Source organism: Narcine bancroftii, chromosome 2, assembly GCF_036971445.1.
Source record: "Narcine bancroftii isolate sNarBan1 chromosome 2, sNarBan1.hap1, whole genome shotgun sequence".
Classification (NCBI taxonomy): domain Eukaryota; kingdom Metazoa; phylum Chordata; class Chondrichthyes; order Torpediniformes; family Narcinidae; genus Narcine; species Narcine bancroftii.
In genome coordinates, this window is record NC_091470.1 from 137,644,265 (window position 1) to 137,656,798 (window position 12,534).

Sequence of the window (12,534 nt, forward strand, 5' to 3'; positions counted from 1 at the left end):
ACAGTATACAAGACATACTCGTTCATAAGTCACAACTTAGCATCACAAACAAATATGCCTGGGGTGTTTAAGATAAATGGGAGTTGATCATGGCCTCATAGTAAGAAGTTTAAAACCAATGAATGAAATCATCTATTTCAATGCAAGGAGTATTGTAGGAAACTGAAAGCGTGATTGGCACGTGGAATTATGACGTGCCATTAGTGAAACTTAGTCGCAGGAGGGGCAGGACTGGCAGCTCAATGTTCAGGGTTTCGTTTTGTTGTTTCAGATGTGATAGAACAGGAGGGATGAAAGGGGGAGGAGAAGCATGGCTTGTCAGGAAATATATCACAGCTGTCCTCAGACAGGACAGACCAGTCTACTCAGGCTATATGGGTGGAGCTGAAGAACAGGAAAGGAATAACCACACTCATGGGATTGTATTATAGACTGGCCAATAATCAGCAAGAATTGGAGGAGCAAATCTGTAGAGAGATAGCAGACAGTTGCAGGAAACATAGTTATGATTGGAGGAGATTTTAACTTTCCACATATTGACTGAGTCTCCCATACTGTAAAAGGGCTGGATACCTTGGACTTTGTCAAATGTCTTCAGGAAAGTGTTCTAAATCAGTACATCAAGGTACCAACTAGAGAAAGGGCAACACTGGATCTCCAATTGGGGAACAAGATAGGACAGGTGACATAAGTATATGTAGGGAACATTTTGAGTCCAGTGATCATAATGCCATTAGCATCAAGTTAATTATGGAGAAGGATAGGTCTGGGCCTCTGGTTGAGTTCTAAAGTGGAGAAAATCAATTTTAAGGAAATGAGAAAAGATTTAGAATGTGTGGATTGGGATGCTGTTTTCTGGCAATGATGAGATTAAGTTGAAGACCTTCAAAGGTGAAATTTTGAGCGTTCAAAGTTTGTATGTTGTCAGATTAAAGGCAAAGTTAGCAGGCTTAGGGAACCATGATTTTTGAGGAACATTAAGGATATGGTTCCGATGTTTTTTTTCTAGCTAGCCCAGAACCTTCTGCAAGCTTTGAAAGCTTTCCTCACTGTCCAAAATGCCACCAATCTTTGTGTCGTCTGTAGTAAACGTGCTGACCCAATTTGCCACATTATCATCCAAATCATTGATATAGATGATACACTGATCCCTGAGGCACACCACAAGTCACAGGCCTCCAGTCTGAGAAGCAATCACCCACTAATAGTCTCTGGCTTCTCCTGTATAGCCAATGTCAAATCCAATTTTCTACCTCACCATGAATACTGAGTGGCTGAACCTTCCTGGCTAACCTCCCATGTGGGACCTTGTCAAGGGTCCATGCAGACAATATCCACAACCTTTCCTTCATCAACTTCCTCAAAAAACTCTATAAGATTGGTTAAACATGACCTACCATGCACAATGCCATATTAACTATCCTTAATCAGTCCTTGGCCATCCAAATACTAGTACATCCGATCTCTTAGAAAGCCTTCCAATAATTTAGCAACTACTGACATCAGGCTCACCAGCCTATAATTTCCTAGATTACTTTTGGAGTATTTCTTAAACAAAAGAACAATGTGAACTACCCTCCAATCCTCTGGCACCTTATCTGTGGCTAAGGACATTTTCAATATTTCTGCCAGAGCTCCTGCAATTTCTACACCTGCCATTTCTACACCTGCCTCCGTCAAGGTTCAAGGGAATATCTTGTCAGATCCTGGGGATTTATCCACTCTTATTTGCTTTAGGACAGCAAGCACCTTCTTGTCTTTAATCTCTATAGGTTCCATGACTTCGCTGATTGCTTTCCTTACTTCCCGAGACTCTGTGCCAGTTTGACTAACTATTGATGCAAACCATCCAATTAACATCTCCACCATCTCTTCTGGCTCCATCGATAGCCAACCACTCTGATCTTCAATGGGACCAATTGGTCCCTTTCTATCTTTTTGTTCTTAATATTACCTGTAGAAACCCTGAAGATTTTCCTTCATGTTGTCTGCCAAAGCAACCTCATGTCTTTTAGCTCTCCTGATTTCCTTGTTTTTCTTTGCATTTTTAATACTTCTCAAGTACTTCATTTGCTTTAGCCTATACCTGTCCACAAACAGTGTTGCCCTTTCTCTAGTTGGTACCTTGATGTACTGATTTAGAACCCTTTCCTGAAGACATTTGACAGAGTCCTCAGAGGACCATAGCCAAATTGAGAATGGCTGCTTTAGTGCACTGTGCTGGTTCGATTTGCCCTAATACAGCACCTTGGACTTGATACTGAATCCAGAAGGAAGCAGTGTGCCCAGAGAGATGTGTTTTACAAGCTTTCACTGTGCCTCTTTGTAGCCACACAGCAGGTAACAGTTTGGGAAATCTGAATGGAATAAGTAGTGAAGTGACTGCAACATGTGCTCCATCATGTGGTCACCCAGTCTGTTTAGTTTCTCAAGGGATGAGATGATATTGTGAATATTGAATGCAGCACAGTAGATGAGAAGAAGTACAAGTGAATCTCTGCTTTACCTGGAAAGTGTTTGAGCCTCTGGATAATGAAAACGAGACCTGGGAAACTGAGGGTGGGACTTTACAGAGGTTTATAAAATCATGACCTGCATAGATAAATTATAAAGTTATTGTGTTTTTTCCCAGGGTAGGAGAGTCTAAAGCTAGAGGGCAGAGAGTTGAGGTGAGAGGCAAAATATTACAAGGAACATGAGGGCCACCTGTTTCACTCAGAGGGTGATGGATATATAGAACGAGTTCCAGAGTGGTGAAGGCAGGTACATGTTTGAAAGACATTTTTTTTACAGTACATTGGAAGGAAAGGTCCAGGGGGGTATGGCTAAGCACAGACAAATTAGATCTAGCTGGAGTAGACAATTTGTCGACATGTGATGGTCCTATTTCCATGGTGTGTGACTTTGTCTTCTTCTCTGTGCACTAAATTATCTTTCCCTTAAATGCATCCATACTATTTACCTCAGTGTAATAGAAAAAATGAGCAAGCCTCTTTAGTTTGTTATAAAACAAATTTCTCAGACGTCTTGGGAAAGAAGATACTTGTGTGGGCTATGAGAAACCCTTTTAGAAGCAAGCTCTCCATTCTTTTGTGGTGTCTAGGGAAATTTCTCCTAATTCTCACTGAATTTTTTGGTGTTTTTTTTACATTTGTGATCCTAGCTTTGGTCTCCTTGTGTAGAAAATTCATTTATTTTCTCGCATTCAAATGATAGCCCAGTGATGCAACTCCATGCGAAAGACGGCTTTCAGTACTTTTTGTTATATGTGATCCTGTTTAGAATTACCTGACCCCATAAAGCAAATAGGTGGGGCTATTAAACAGCAGGTATCTTACTATAATCCCACCCCTTTCCCATCCTTTGAGGTCAATGTAATGCAGCTGTGGTCTGGTTTCAAAGATGCATACAACCAAGAATCTAAACTTGGAGCTTGTTATCAGCTCGCAATAAGCAGCTGAAAAATTGTTGGGACTGTGATTTAAACTCTTAAATGTTTCTGGGATTCACGTGTTAAAGCTGCAAATGTTATTTTCTGCCTCAGTTTCCTGTTTTTAAGTAAGTTTGCCTTTTACTTCACCAGTCATGGCTCAGATGAACGGGTGTTTCGACTTGAGTTTGTGTCAAACCAGGAGTTCACAGAAACGGAGTTCATGAAATGGAGAGAAACGGTGAGTTTTGTGGTGAAAATGTTTGTTTTTTGCCTCCCTAAAATATCAAGGAACATTCTTGCAATCTGGTAATCAAGACCAGTATTTTAATCTATGCATCCATGCTGGACTAAATTGGCACTCGGGTTCAACCTATTTGCCTGCATTTGATGCATGCTTTTCTCATCCCTTCCTATCCATAAATCTTTCAGTGTCTTTTGAATGACAAAATTGCACTTTTATCCAGTTTCCTCTGGCAGATCGTTCAAGATATGAACCACCATCTGAGAAGAACAGTTGCCCTTCAGGTCCTCCTTAAATGTCTTACTTAAACCTGTGTCTTCTAGTTCATGAATCATCAGCCTGGGAAAAAGACTGAGCATTTGCTTCATCTTTGCCTCTCACGATTTAAAAAAAATTGTAAGGTCACCCCTCAGCCTCCTACATTCTGAGGAATAAAGATGGAGTCTAACTTCTCCCTATATCTCAAGCTATGCTCAGAATTCACCAGTGTGGTGGTGTGGTAAAAGTGTGAGCTCACCAATGCCTTGTACAGCTAAATCTTGAGGATCCAACATTTGTACTCAGTTCCCAGCCCAGTGAAGGTAAGTGTGCCAAATGCCACTGTGTCCCTCTTTCAAGGAACTATGTACCTGTATCCCCCAAGGTCATTCAGTTCTGCAGAACTCTACAGGGCCCTGCCATTCACTCTGTAAGTTGTACCCTGATTTGACTTCAGAGTGCAGCACCTTGCACTTGTAACATGCCAGTGAAGACGAGAATAGGAAGTTATGGCAGATTAATGCGAGATTGAGCAGTTGGAACAGAGTTTCAGATTTGTATTATCGGCTTATCTTTTGCGGAAGATATGACCTGTATAAAAGGGACAGATTGCACCTGAACTGAAGAGAGACCAATATCCTAACAGGCAGGTTCACTGGAACTATTGGGCAGAGTTTACACTGGCTCAGCAGGGGGATGGGAACCAGTGTGTTAGGTCAGATAATGGAGCAATTGGTGGGAAAAGTACATGTATGTGTAATGATGCTGTGAGGAAGGACAGGCAGCACAAATGCAGTCAGTTGGATGGGTTGTAATGTATGTACATTCAGCTGGGGCAGGATTTATCAGGTGTGTCCAAAAAGGATTACTGACACAGTATGTAGACTAGCCAACATGAAGAGAGACCATACTGGATCTAGTACTAGGGAATAAATCTGGTCAGGTGACAGACCTGACAGTGGGTGAATATTTTGGAGACAGGCCCTTAAGTTGCCTTGTAAAATGGGGTTAACTGGGTAATTTAGTAAGTTGAAGACCCAGGTACAGGGCTATTTGAAAGTGCTGAACCGGTCAAAACCCACCCGGATCCCAGATCTACCTCAGAGTTGGGTCAGGGAACCACTAAAACTTACCTGGTTGTCTTCCTCTGCCTATTTGAAAGGGGAAATGGCTCACCTAGTTGCTCTGGAACTTTAAACAGAAAGGGAACAGAAAGAACACAGGGAACAGAAAGAACACAGGGAACAGAAAGAACACAGGGAACAGAAAGAACACAGGGAACAGGGGATTCCCAGTGTCTGTGTGATGTGTCACTCACCACGTCATCTCAGGGCTGCGATCCCCCTTAAATTTCCAGTTGGCGTTTTAACAGGTTGGTTAGGCTGCTATTTGAAAGGTGCAGGAGTTACACGTTACCCAGTCATCTCATCCGGGTTCCAGGAGGGCTACCTAGCTGCTGCAATTTGAAAGTGCCTAGTGGCTCAAGTCCTTGACTCTTTGCATAGCCATGGACAAAGCTAGGAGTGGACAAAATGGGAAAGTCCTTAATTGATTCAGGACTAATTAGAATGGGATTAGGCTGGAACTAGCGAGAGTAAATTGGGAACAGATGTTCTCGGGAAATGCAGAACAAAAATGTGGAAGATGTTTAGGGACCACTTGAGCTGGATTCTGGATAGATTTGCCTCACTGAGACTAGGAAAGATTGTAGAATAAAAGAACCATGGTTGACAAGAGAGGTGGGACAGCCAGTCAATAGGAAGAAACCAGCATATATAAAGTTTATGAAACAAAGGTGAGGAAGGGCTCATATGAATTGTGGAAGCCAGGAGGGAGCTTAAAAAAGGACTTGGGAGAGTTAGAAGGAGGCATGAGAAGGCCTTGGCAAATAGGATTAAGGAAAACCCTAAGGCATTCTACACAATCGTGAAGATCTGAAGGCAGCACGGATGGTGTAGCAGTTAGTGCAACGCCTTTACACTGCCAGCGATTGGGACTGGACTGGGGTTTGAATCCCACACTTTCTGTAAGGAGTTTATATGTTCTCCCCATGTCTGTGTGGGGTCTCTCTGGGGGGGGGTTCTGGTTTCCTCCCACTGTTCAAAATCGTTTCAGGGTGTAGGTTAATTGGATGTAAATTGGATGGCTTGGACTCGTAGAGCCGACATGGTCTATTACCATGCTGTATGTCTAAATTTAAATTTAAAAAAAATGAATGACTAGAGTGGGGTAGGGGTGCATAGAAATAAAGAAGGAACATGTGCCTGGAATCAGAACAGGGAGGGGGGAAATTCTAATTACAAACTTTGCTTCATTACTCACCAGGGAGAGGGAACTTGATGAATGAGAGTTCAGATTAGAGCAGGTTAGTGTGCTGGAGCATGTCGAGGTTAAGTAAGATGAAGTGCTGGACCTTAAAAACTTTTGGATGGATGTGTCCTCGGATCCAGATGGGACATACCTGAGGTTAATACAGAAAGTGATGATCTTTGCATCCTCCATAGCTCCAGGAGAGTACCGTGGGATTGGAGAATAGCAAATGTAGTCTCCTCGTTTAAGAAAGGTGAGAGAATTCTAGTCTTGTGTAAGTGGAGTGGTTTCTTAAGGACAAGATTGATGAGCATTTTGAATTCTGCAGTTTTGTAGATGGTTTAATGCTCCTGGCTTTCTGTTTCAGATAATGATGGGAGGAATGCAGCTCCCGACCATGGATGAAGTTAACAAGAAGGAGCAGCAGATCAAACAGGCATTGGAGTATAAATTCAATGATCGTGACATTGAAGAGGTAGATGACAGCAAAAGTAAAACTATTCAGCAAAATTCTTGCATCCTGTTTATGACGTGATTTATTCTGTAGCTAACATATTCTGTAACTAACACTGAAGTGAAGATAGCAGTTCTTGCATTTGCTCATGTTGCAAAGAGGAGAAGTCACTTGGTGAAGTCTGCTGCAGGAGACTGCATCAAAGCGCACTACGGTATTCTGCACCAACCATTCTTCGGGCTAGTCTCAAGATTTATTTGCAAATGGGTGATATTTTCATGTCAGGACCAGTGTCTGTGTGCATTTAATTTCTACGTGCCTAGAGAAAGTTACCACCAAAACAGATCAGAAGGTAAATGATCATTTTTAAACTTAGTGCAAACTCAGGTTGATTGGTGGAGAAATGATGATGTAACACCTTCCATAAGTCTTTTTCTTTGCAAGCGGGTTACAAGTGGGGTAGTTCACTAATTTTTACAAAATATGCTGTTTCATTTGGAGCTGTACAGCAACTGAAATGCAACAAGACTGGGTTAATAAAGTGGCAAGCAACTTGTAATGACCACCTCCGACAAGAGCATCCAAACTACACTTCATATTCAGCGCCATAATTATTGCGGAGTCCTTCACCCTCTGCCCACCGATGATTGTTCAACTCTGGTGATAATAGTAGATCTGGTGGCAAGTACCTTTCCTCCTGGACATCACGGAGTGTTTCTACAATCTTTCATGCATGTATTCACTTCTTCTGATGGATACCATTCAACAAATCAGACTGCTTTATTGCCATCCTGACAGTGGCTGAAGAGCTGTGTTGTCTAAAAATAATGCAGTAGTTTCTTGCCTAGACTTGTCCTATGATGTCTCCCAAACCTGCAACCAATACCACAAAGAGTGAGTTCCCTAACAATTAGAATTTTTCATCAACTCAATCATGGAGATTGGCCCAACAGTATAGCGGATGAATCTTTATCAGAAAGACTCCATTTATTCAGGATGAAGCTCATATAACAAAAAAAAACTTGCGGGGGTGAGGGGGTGGAAACAAAAGTTTTCTTTAGGTATTTTTCTGAATTTGCATAATAGTTAAAAAATACAGAGCAAATTATATAGTATTCGATAATGCAAGTAGTCATTCGTGATAAGTAAAAAGGTAAATCTGAAGATCAAACATGGGACCTTTTGTCTATGCTGTTGGAGGTGGTGAGATGTTCACCTGGTAAATATTGTGGTTATTGTTGCAACTGTGTAAAAACTCAAATTTCTAACAATCTTGTGACCTTAGAAAAAGTTCCTGCTTTCAAGTATTGAGCAGTGCTATCTTGTTGTAGATTGTGAAGGAGAAGGACCGATTCAGGAAGGCACCTTCCAATTATGCAATGAAAAAGACTCAGCTCATGAAAGAAAAGGTGGGTGGAAATGTGTGGGTAAAGATAACCCCTGCTATCCGAGAGTAGAGCATTCCTGTAAAACCTTTCGTAAACTGAAATGGTGTAAAGCAAAGAAGCGATTACCATTAATTTATATGGGAAAAAATTTTCTGTGTTTCCAGACCCACTGCCTCGCACGCTCCCGACGGCCCGCTCTAAGTCCCCACACTGATCCCACCACCCCACACTCTCCCAACAGCCCACTCTGTCCCCACACTGATCCCTCTACCACGTGCTCTCCCCAACAGCCCACTCTGTCCCCACACTGATCCCACTGCCACACGCTCTCCCAACAGCTCACTCTCAATCCCTACACTGATCCCACTGCCCCGCACTCTCCCCAACAGCCCACTCTCAGTCCCCACACTGATCCCACTGCCCCGCGCTCTCACCAACAGCCCACTCTGTCCCCACACTGATCCCACTGCCCTGCACTCTCCCCAACAGCCCACTCTCAGTCCCCACACTGATCCCACTGCCCTGCACTCTCCCCAACAGCCCACTCTCAGTCCCTGCACTCTCCCCAACAGCCCACTCTCTGTCCCCACACTGATCCCACTGCCCTGCACTCTCCCCAACAGCCCACTCTCAGTCCCCACACTGATTCCACTGCCCTGCACTCTCCCCAACAGCCCACTCTCAGTCCCCACACTGATCCCACTGCCCTGCACTCTCCTCAACAGCCCACTCTCAGTCCCCGCACTCTCCCCAACAGCCCACTCTCTGTCCCCACACTGATCCCACTGCCCTGCACTCTCCCCAACAGCCCACTCTCAGTCCCCACACTGATTCCACTGCCCTGCACTCTCCCCAACAGCCCACTCTCAGTCCCCACACTGATTCCACTGCCCCGCACTCTCGCCAACAGCCCACTCTCAGTCCCCACACTGATCCCACTGCCCCACACTCTCCCCAACAGCCCACTGAACATTATTTTCACTTTTTGCCTTTTTTCATAAAAGTGAAAATCCTCCAGATTTCTTTTGGTTAGTGAAAAAAGGTACTAATGTAGGTCTTTCGTAAAGTTTTGTAAAAGTAAAGTGAACTTCTGAAAAGCAGGAGATGCCTATACTCAATTTATTTTTTTTTTGCTTCAGTGCATTTTACTCTTTGGGTCCATGTTCTTTATTTACAGTTTTTTGTTTTGCTTTGATGAACAATACTATTCATGGTAATAAATTCTGATTCTAATTAACTGAAGCCTTGAACCCATTGTTTCTTGTATTAGTTCTCTATAATCCTGCAATCTACCTGTGGAGATATTTTAAAATGACCAGAAATTACATGTCTAGCCCGATCTCTATTCATTGTATAGAGTTTTACCTTTTGACAAAGCCTCTTTCATCAGATCACAGCAACATCACTGTTCCACAAAGCTAACCACAAGACAACAAAGGTGGAAATGGACTGCTCTGGAGTTCAGTGGGAGAAATCTTGATCTTCGTGTGTTCTCGGGTGTCACAATGCAGGAATAGTGGAAGGGACAACACTCCCTCACAAACCACCTGTCTGCCCTGGTGCAGAATGTAGCTTTGTCATTAGCACTGGCCTCTTCAAAGCCCACAAAACCAGAGTAATTCTAGATCCTAGGACGGGATGGACACTGAAAATTTTAATAAAGTTGTTGCGGGAAGAGAAATAATTGATGTTTCAGGCTGAATGCACTTCGTCGGAACTGGTCGTTATCATGAAATGTTAACTGTTTCTCTCAGATTGCCCAAGAAGAAAGGGATGTGTCTGTTAGACCGCACTTGGAAGTGTTTGCAGTTCTCGTGGGAAATACCATGGTTGGGCTCAAGAGAATGCACAGCAAGTTCAGAGAATGGTCTTGATTTGAGGGCTTAGTTATGGGGAGAAATTGGATAGGCTAGGCTTGGTTTCTCTGGAGCAAAGGTGGTCTGTGCTCCTCTCCATATCCAATTAACGCCTTTTGTCTGTTGGTCTTTGCTCTTCCCCCTGCATTTATTTCTTCCCAGCCTTTTAATTTGGGTGCCTGTCTGCTCTTTACTCCTATCTTGAAGAAGAGCTTAAGACCCAAAATTTGGTTGAATATCATTGCCTCCTATGGACACTGCAAAACCTGCTGAGTTCCCCCAGCATTTCTGATTTTACATAAAGATGAGCAGTTTCTCCTGTATTTTTCCATTGTATTTTTTAAATATTGCACACATTTTGCTTTATAATTACACATGCATTGAATTTGTTTTCTTTGACATCTTTATTCTTCCCATCTGCGGAGTTTCTCCTTCCTTGTACCCTTCGCTCTCCCATACCATCTGGGCAGTGACTTGTGTCTATATTTGCTCTTTTGCTCTTAATATACCTGTAGAAACCCTGAGGATATTCCTTCACGTTGTCTGCCAAAGCAACTTCGTGCCTTCTTTTAGCCTTCTTAAAATTTTTCTTACAATTTTTATACTCCTCACGTACCTTATTTGCTCTGTGATGCCTATACCTGCTTATACACCTCTTTTCTTCCAAGTCATCCCCAATTTTCCTTGAAAACCAGGATCCCCTATACCTGTTAATTTAGCCTTTAATCCTGACAGAAACCTACAAACTCTGTACTCCCAATATTTCAGCTTTGAAGGCCTTCCACTTACCTCACACATCCTTGCCTGAAAATAACGTCCCAATCCAGGCATTCTAGATCCTTTCTCATTTCCTCAAAATTGCCCTTTCTCCAATTTAAAATCTCAACCTGAGGCCCAGACCTATCCTTTTCCATAATTAACTTGAAACTAGTGGCATTATGATCACTGGACCCAAAATGATCCCCTACACATACTTCTGTCACCTGTTCTGTCTCATTCCCTAACAGAAGACACAATATTGCGCTCCCTCCATTTGGTATCTCTATATATTGACTTAGAAAACTGTCCTGAAAGCATTTGACAAACTCCATGCCATCCAGCCCTTTTACAGTACAGGAGTCCCTGTCAATATGTAGTAAGTTTAAAATCTCCTACAACTTTGTTTCTTGTAGCTGTCTGCTATCTCTACAGATTTGCTCCTCCAATTCTCAGTGACTTTTTTTGAAAATTTTATTTTTGATTTTCCAAAGACTCGTGCAAATCAAACAGAATTTTACACTCTTTCCACATAATATGATTTACAGAGTCCTTGTTTCCTCTCCTTACACCCTCCCTCCCCAATCTCTTAAATTATACAAATACCAAAATGCAGACATACAAAAACCACCTAAATGCTGACAAAGAAAACATTCCTCCTCGAAGCTGGAGGACCTCAGATATTAAATAAAAACGGACAAAAACATGTCGTCTGTGCCACATCCCCCATTTCAGACTGGGGACGAATTGTTTCTTTTCTCTTATTTGGGAGGAGGTGGTGTGAATTATACATGTGCAACCTATGTGCCTCAGCTCCAGTTACCACACTTCAACGAATGTGCACTATCTCTTCCCTAAATTGTAGGTGATTTTCTCCAGAGGAATGCAACTCTGTATTTCCATATTCCATCATGCAGTATTTAGCTGGGAGTCAGACTTCCACATCATCACTATACACTTCCTGGCTACTGACAAGGTGACCATCACAAAGTGAATTTGGTGTTTGGACAGTCTAAACTGCACTTCCCCAATGTCCCCAAGAAGGTACAACTCCGGATCCTGTGGAAAATCCACCTTTGTAATTTTTTTCCGAGTGTCCACCAGGTCTTCCCAGAATGATCTCACCTTTGTACACAGCCAGGTGGAATGGACAAAGGTTCCAACCTCCACACCACACCAAAAGCACATTTCCAAAATTTCTGGCTTTGACTTGCAATTTTATCGGTGTAAGGTATAACTGCTGCTAGAAATTATATTACACCAGCATGTGTCTGGCATTAACGATTCCTGTCAGGCTATTCAAACACACATTTTCCCACTGTCGTTCATCAATTGTTGTGCCCAAGTCCTACTCCCATCTTTCCCTTAACTAATGAAAGCCCATCTTCAGGCCTTCACTTTGGATTATGGAATACATCCTAGAGATAGATTTACACACAATCCCCATCCCCTTTTGAATTAGAGTCTCCATATCACTATAGTCAGGCAGAGTCATTGTTGGTTCCAGTTTGTCCCTCAGGAAAGATCTTAATTGCAGAAAGCAGAAGAATGTTCTGTTCAATAACTCATATTTAAGTCCTCTACTGCTTGAATGACGTGAGCTGCCCTTGATAGTAATGATCCTTGATGCACCTGATCCCCTTCCAGCACCAGATGTCCAGGATCTTATTGCCCAGAGTTGTGCGTATTAAATTGTTCTGGGTCAAGGGCATTTTAGGAAATAAGGCCACCTTCAATCCAATATATCGATTTATTCTTTGCCATGTCTGGCACACGTTTTATTATGGGGGTCATCTGTTTTTTTAAACTAATTTGGGGGTTCCATTTGTATATAAGTT

At 42.5% G+C, this 12,534-nt stretch overlaps 1 protein-coding gene across 3 annotated transcripts in view; it reads left to right on the forward strand.

Annotated features, from left to right (window-relative positions):
• rtf1 (RTF1 homolog, Paf1/RNA polymerase II complex component) overlaps nt 1-12,534 on the forward strand; it is a 129,991-nt gene that overhangs the window by 99,209 nt on the left and 18,248 nt on the right. For all 3 annotated transcript variants that reach the window (XM_069918129.1, XM_069918128.1, XM_069918127.1), the window contains exons 10-12: nt 3,584-3,671; nt 6,610-6,717; nt 8,028-8,105. In XM_069918129.1, the coding sequence (XP_069774230.1) occupies nt 3,584-3,671; nt 6,610-6,717; nt 8,028-8,105 (274 nt within the window). The remainder of the gene's footprint in view (nt 1-3,583; nt 3,672-6,609; nt 6,718-8,027; nt 8,106-12,534) is intronic.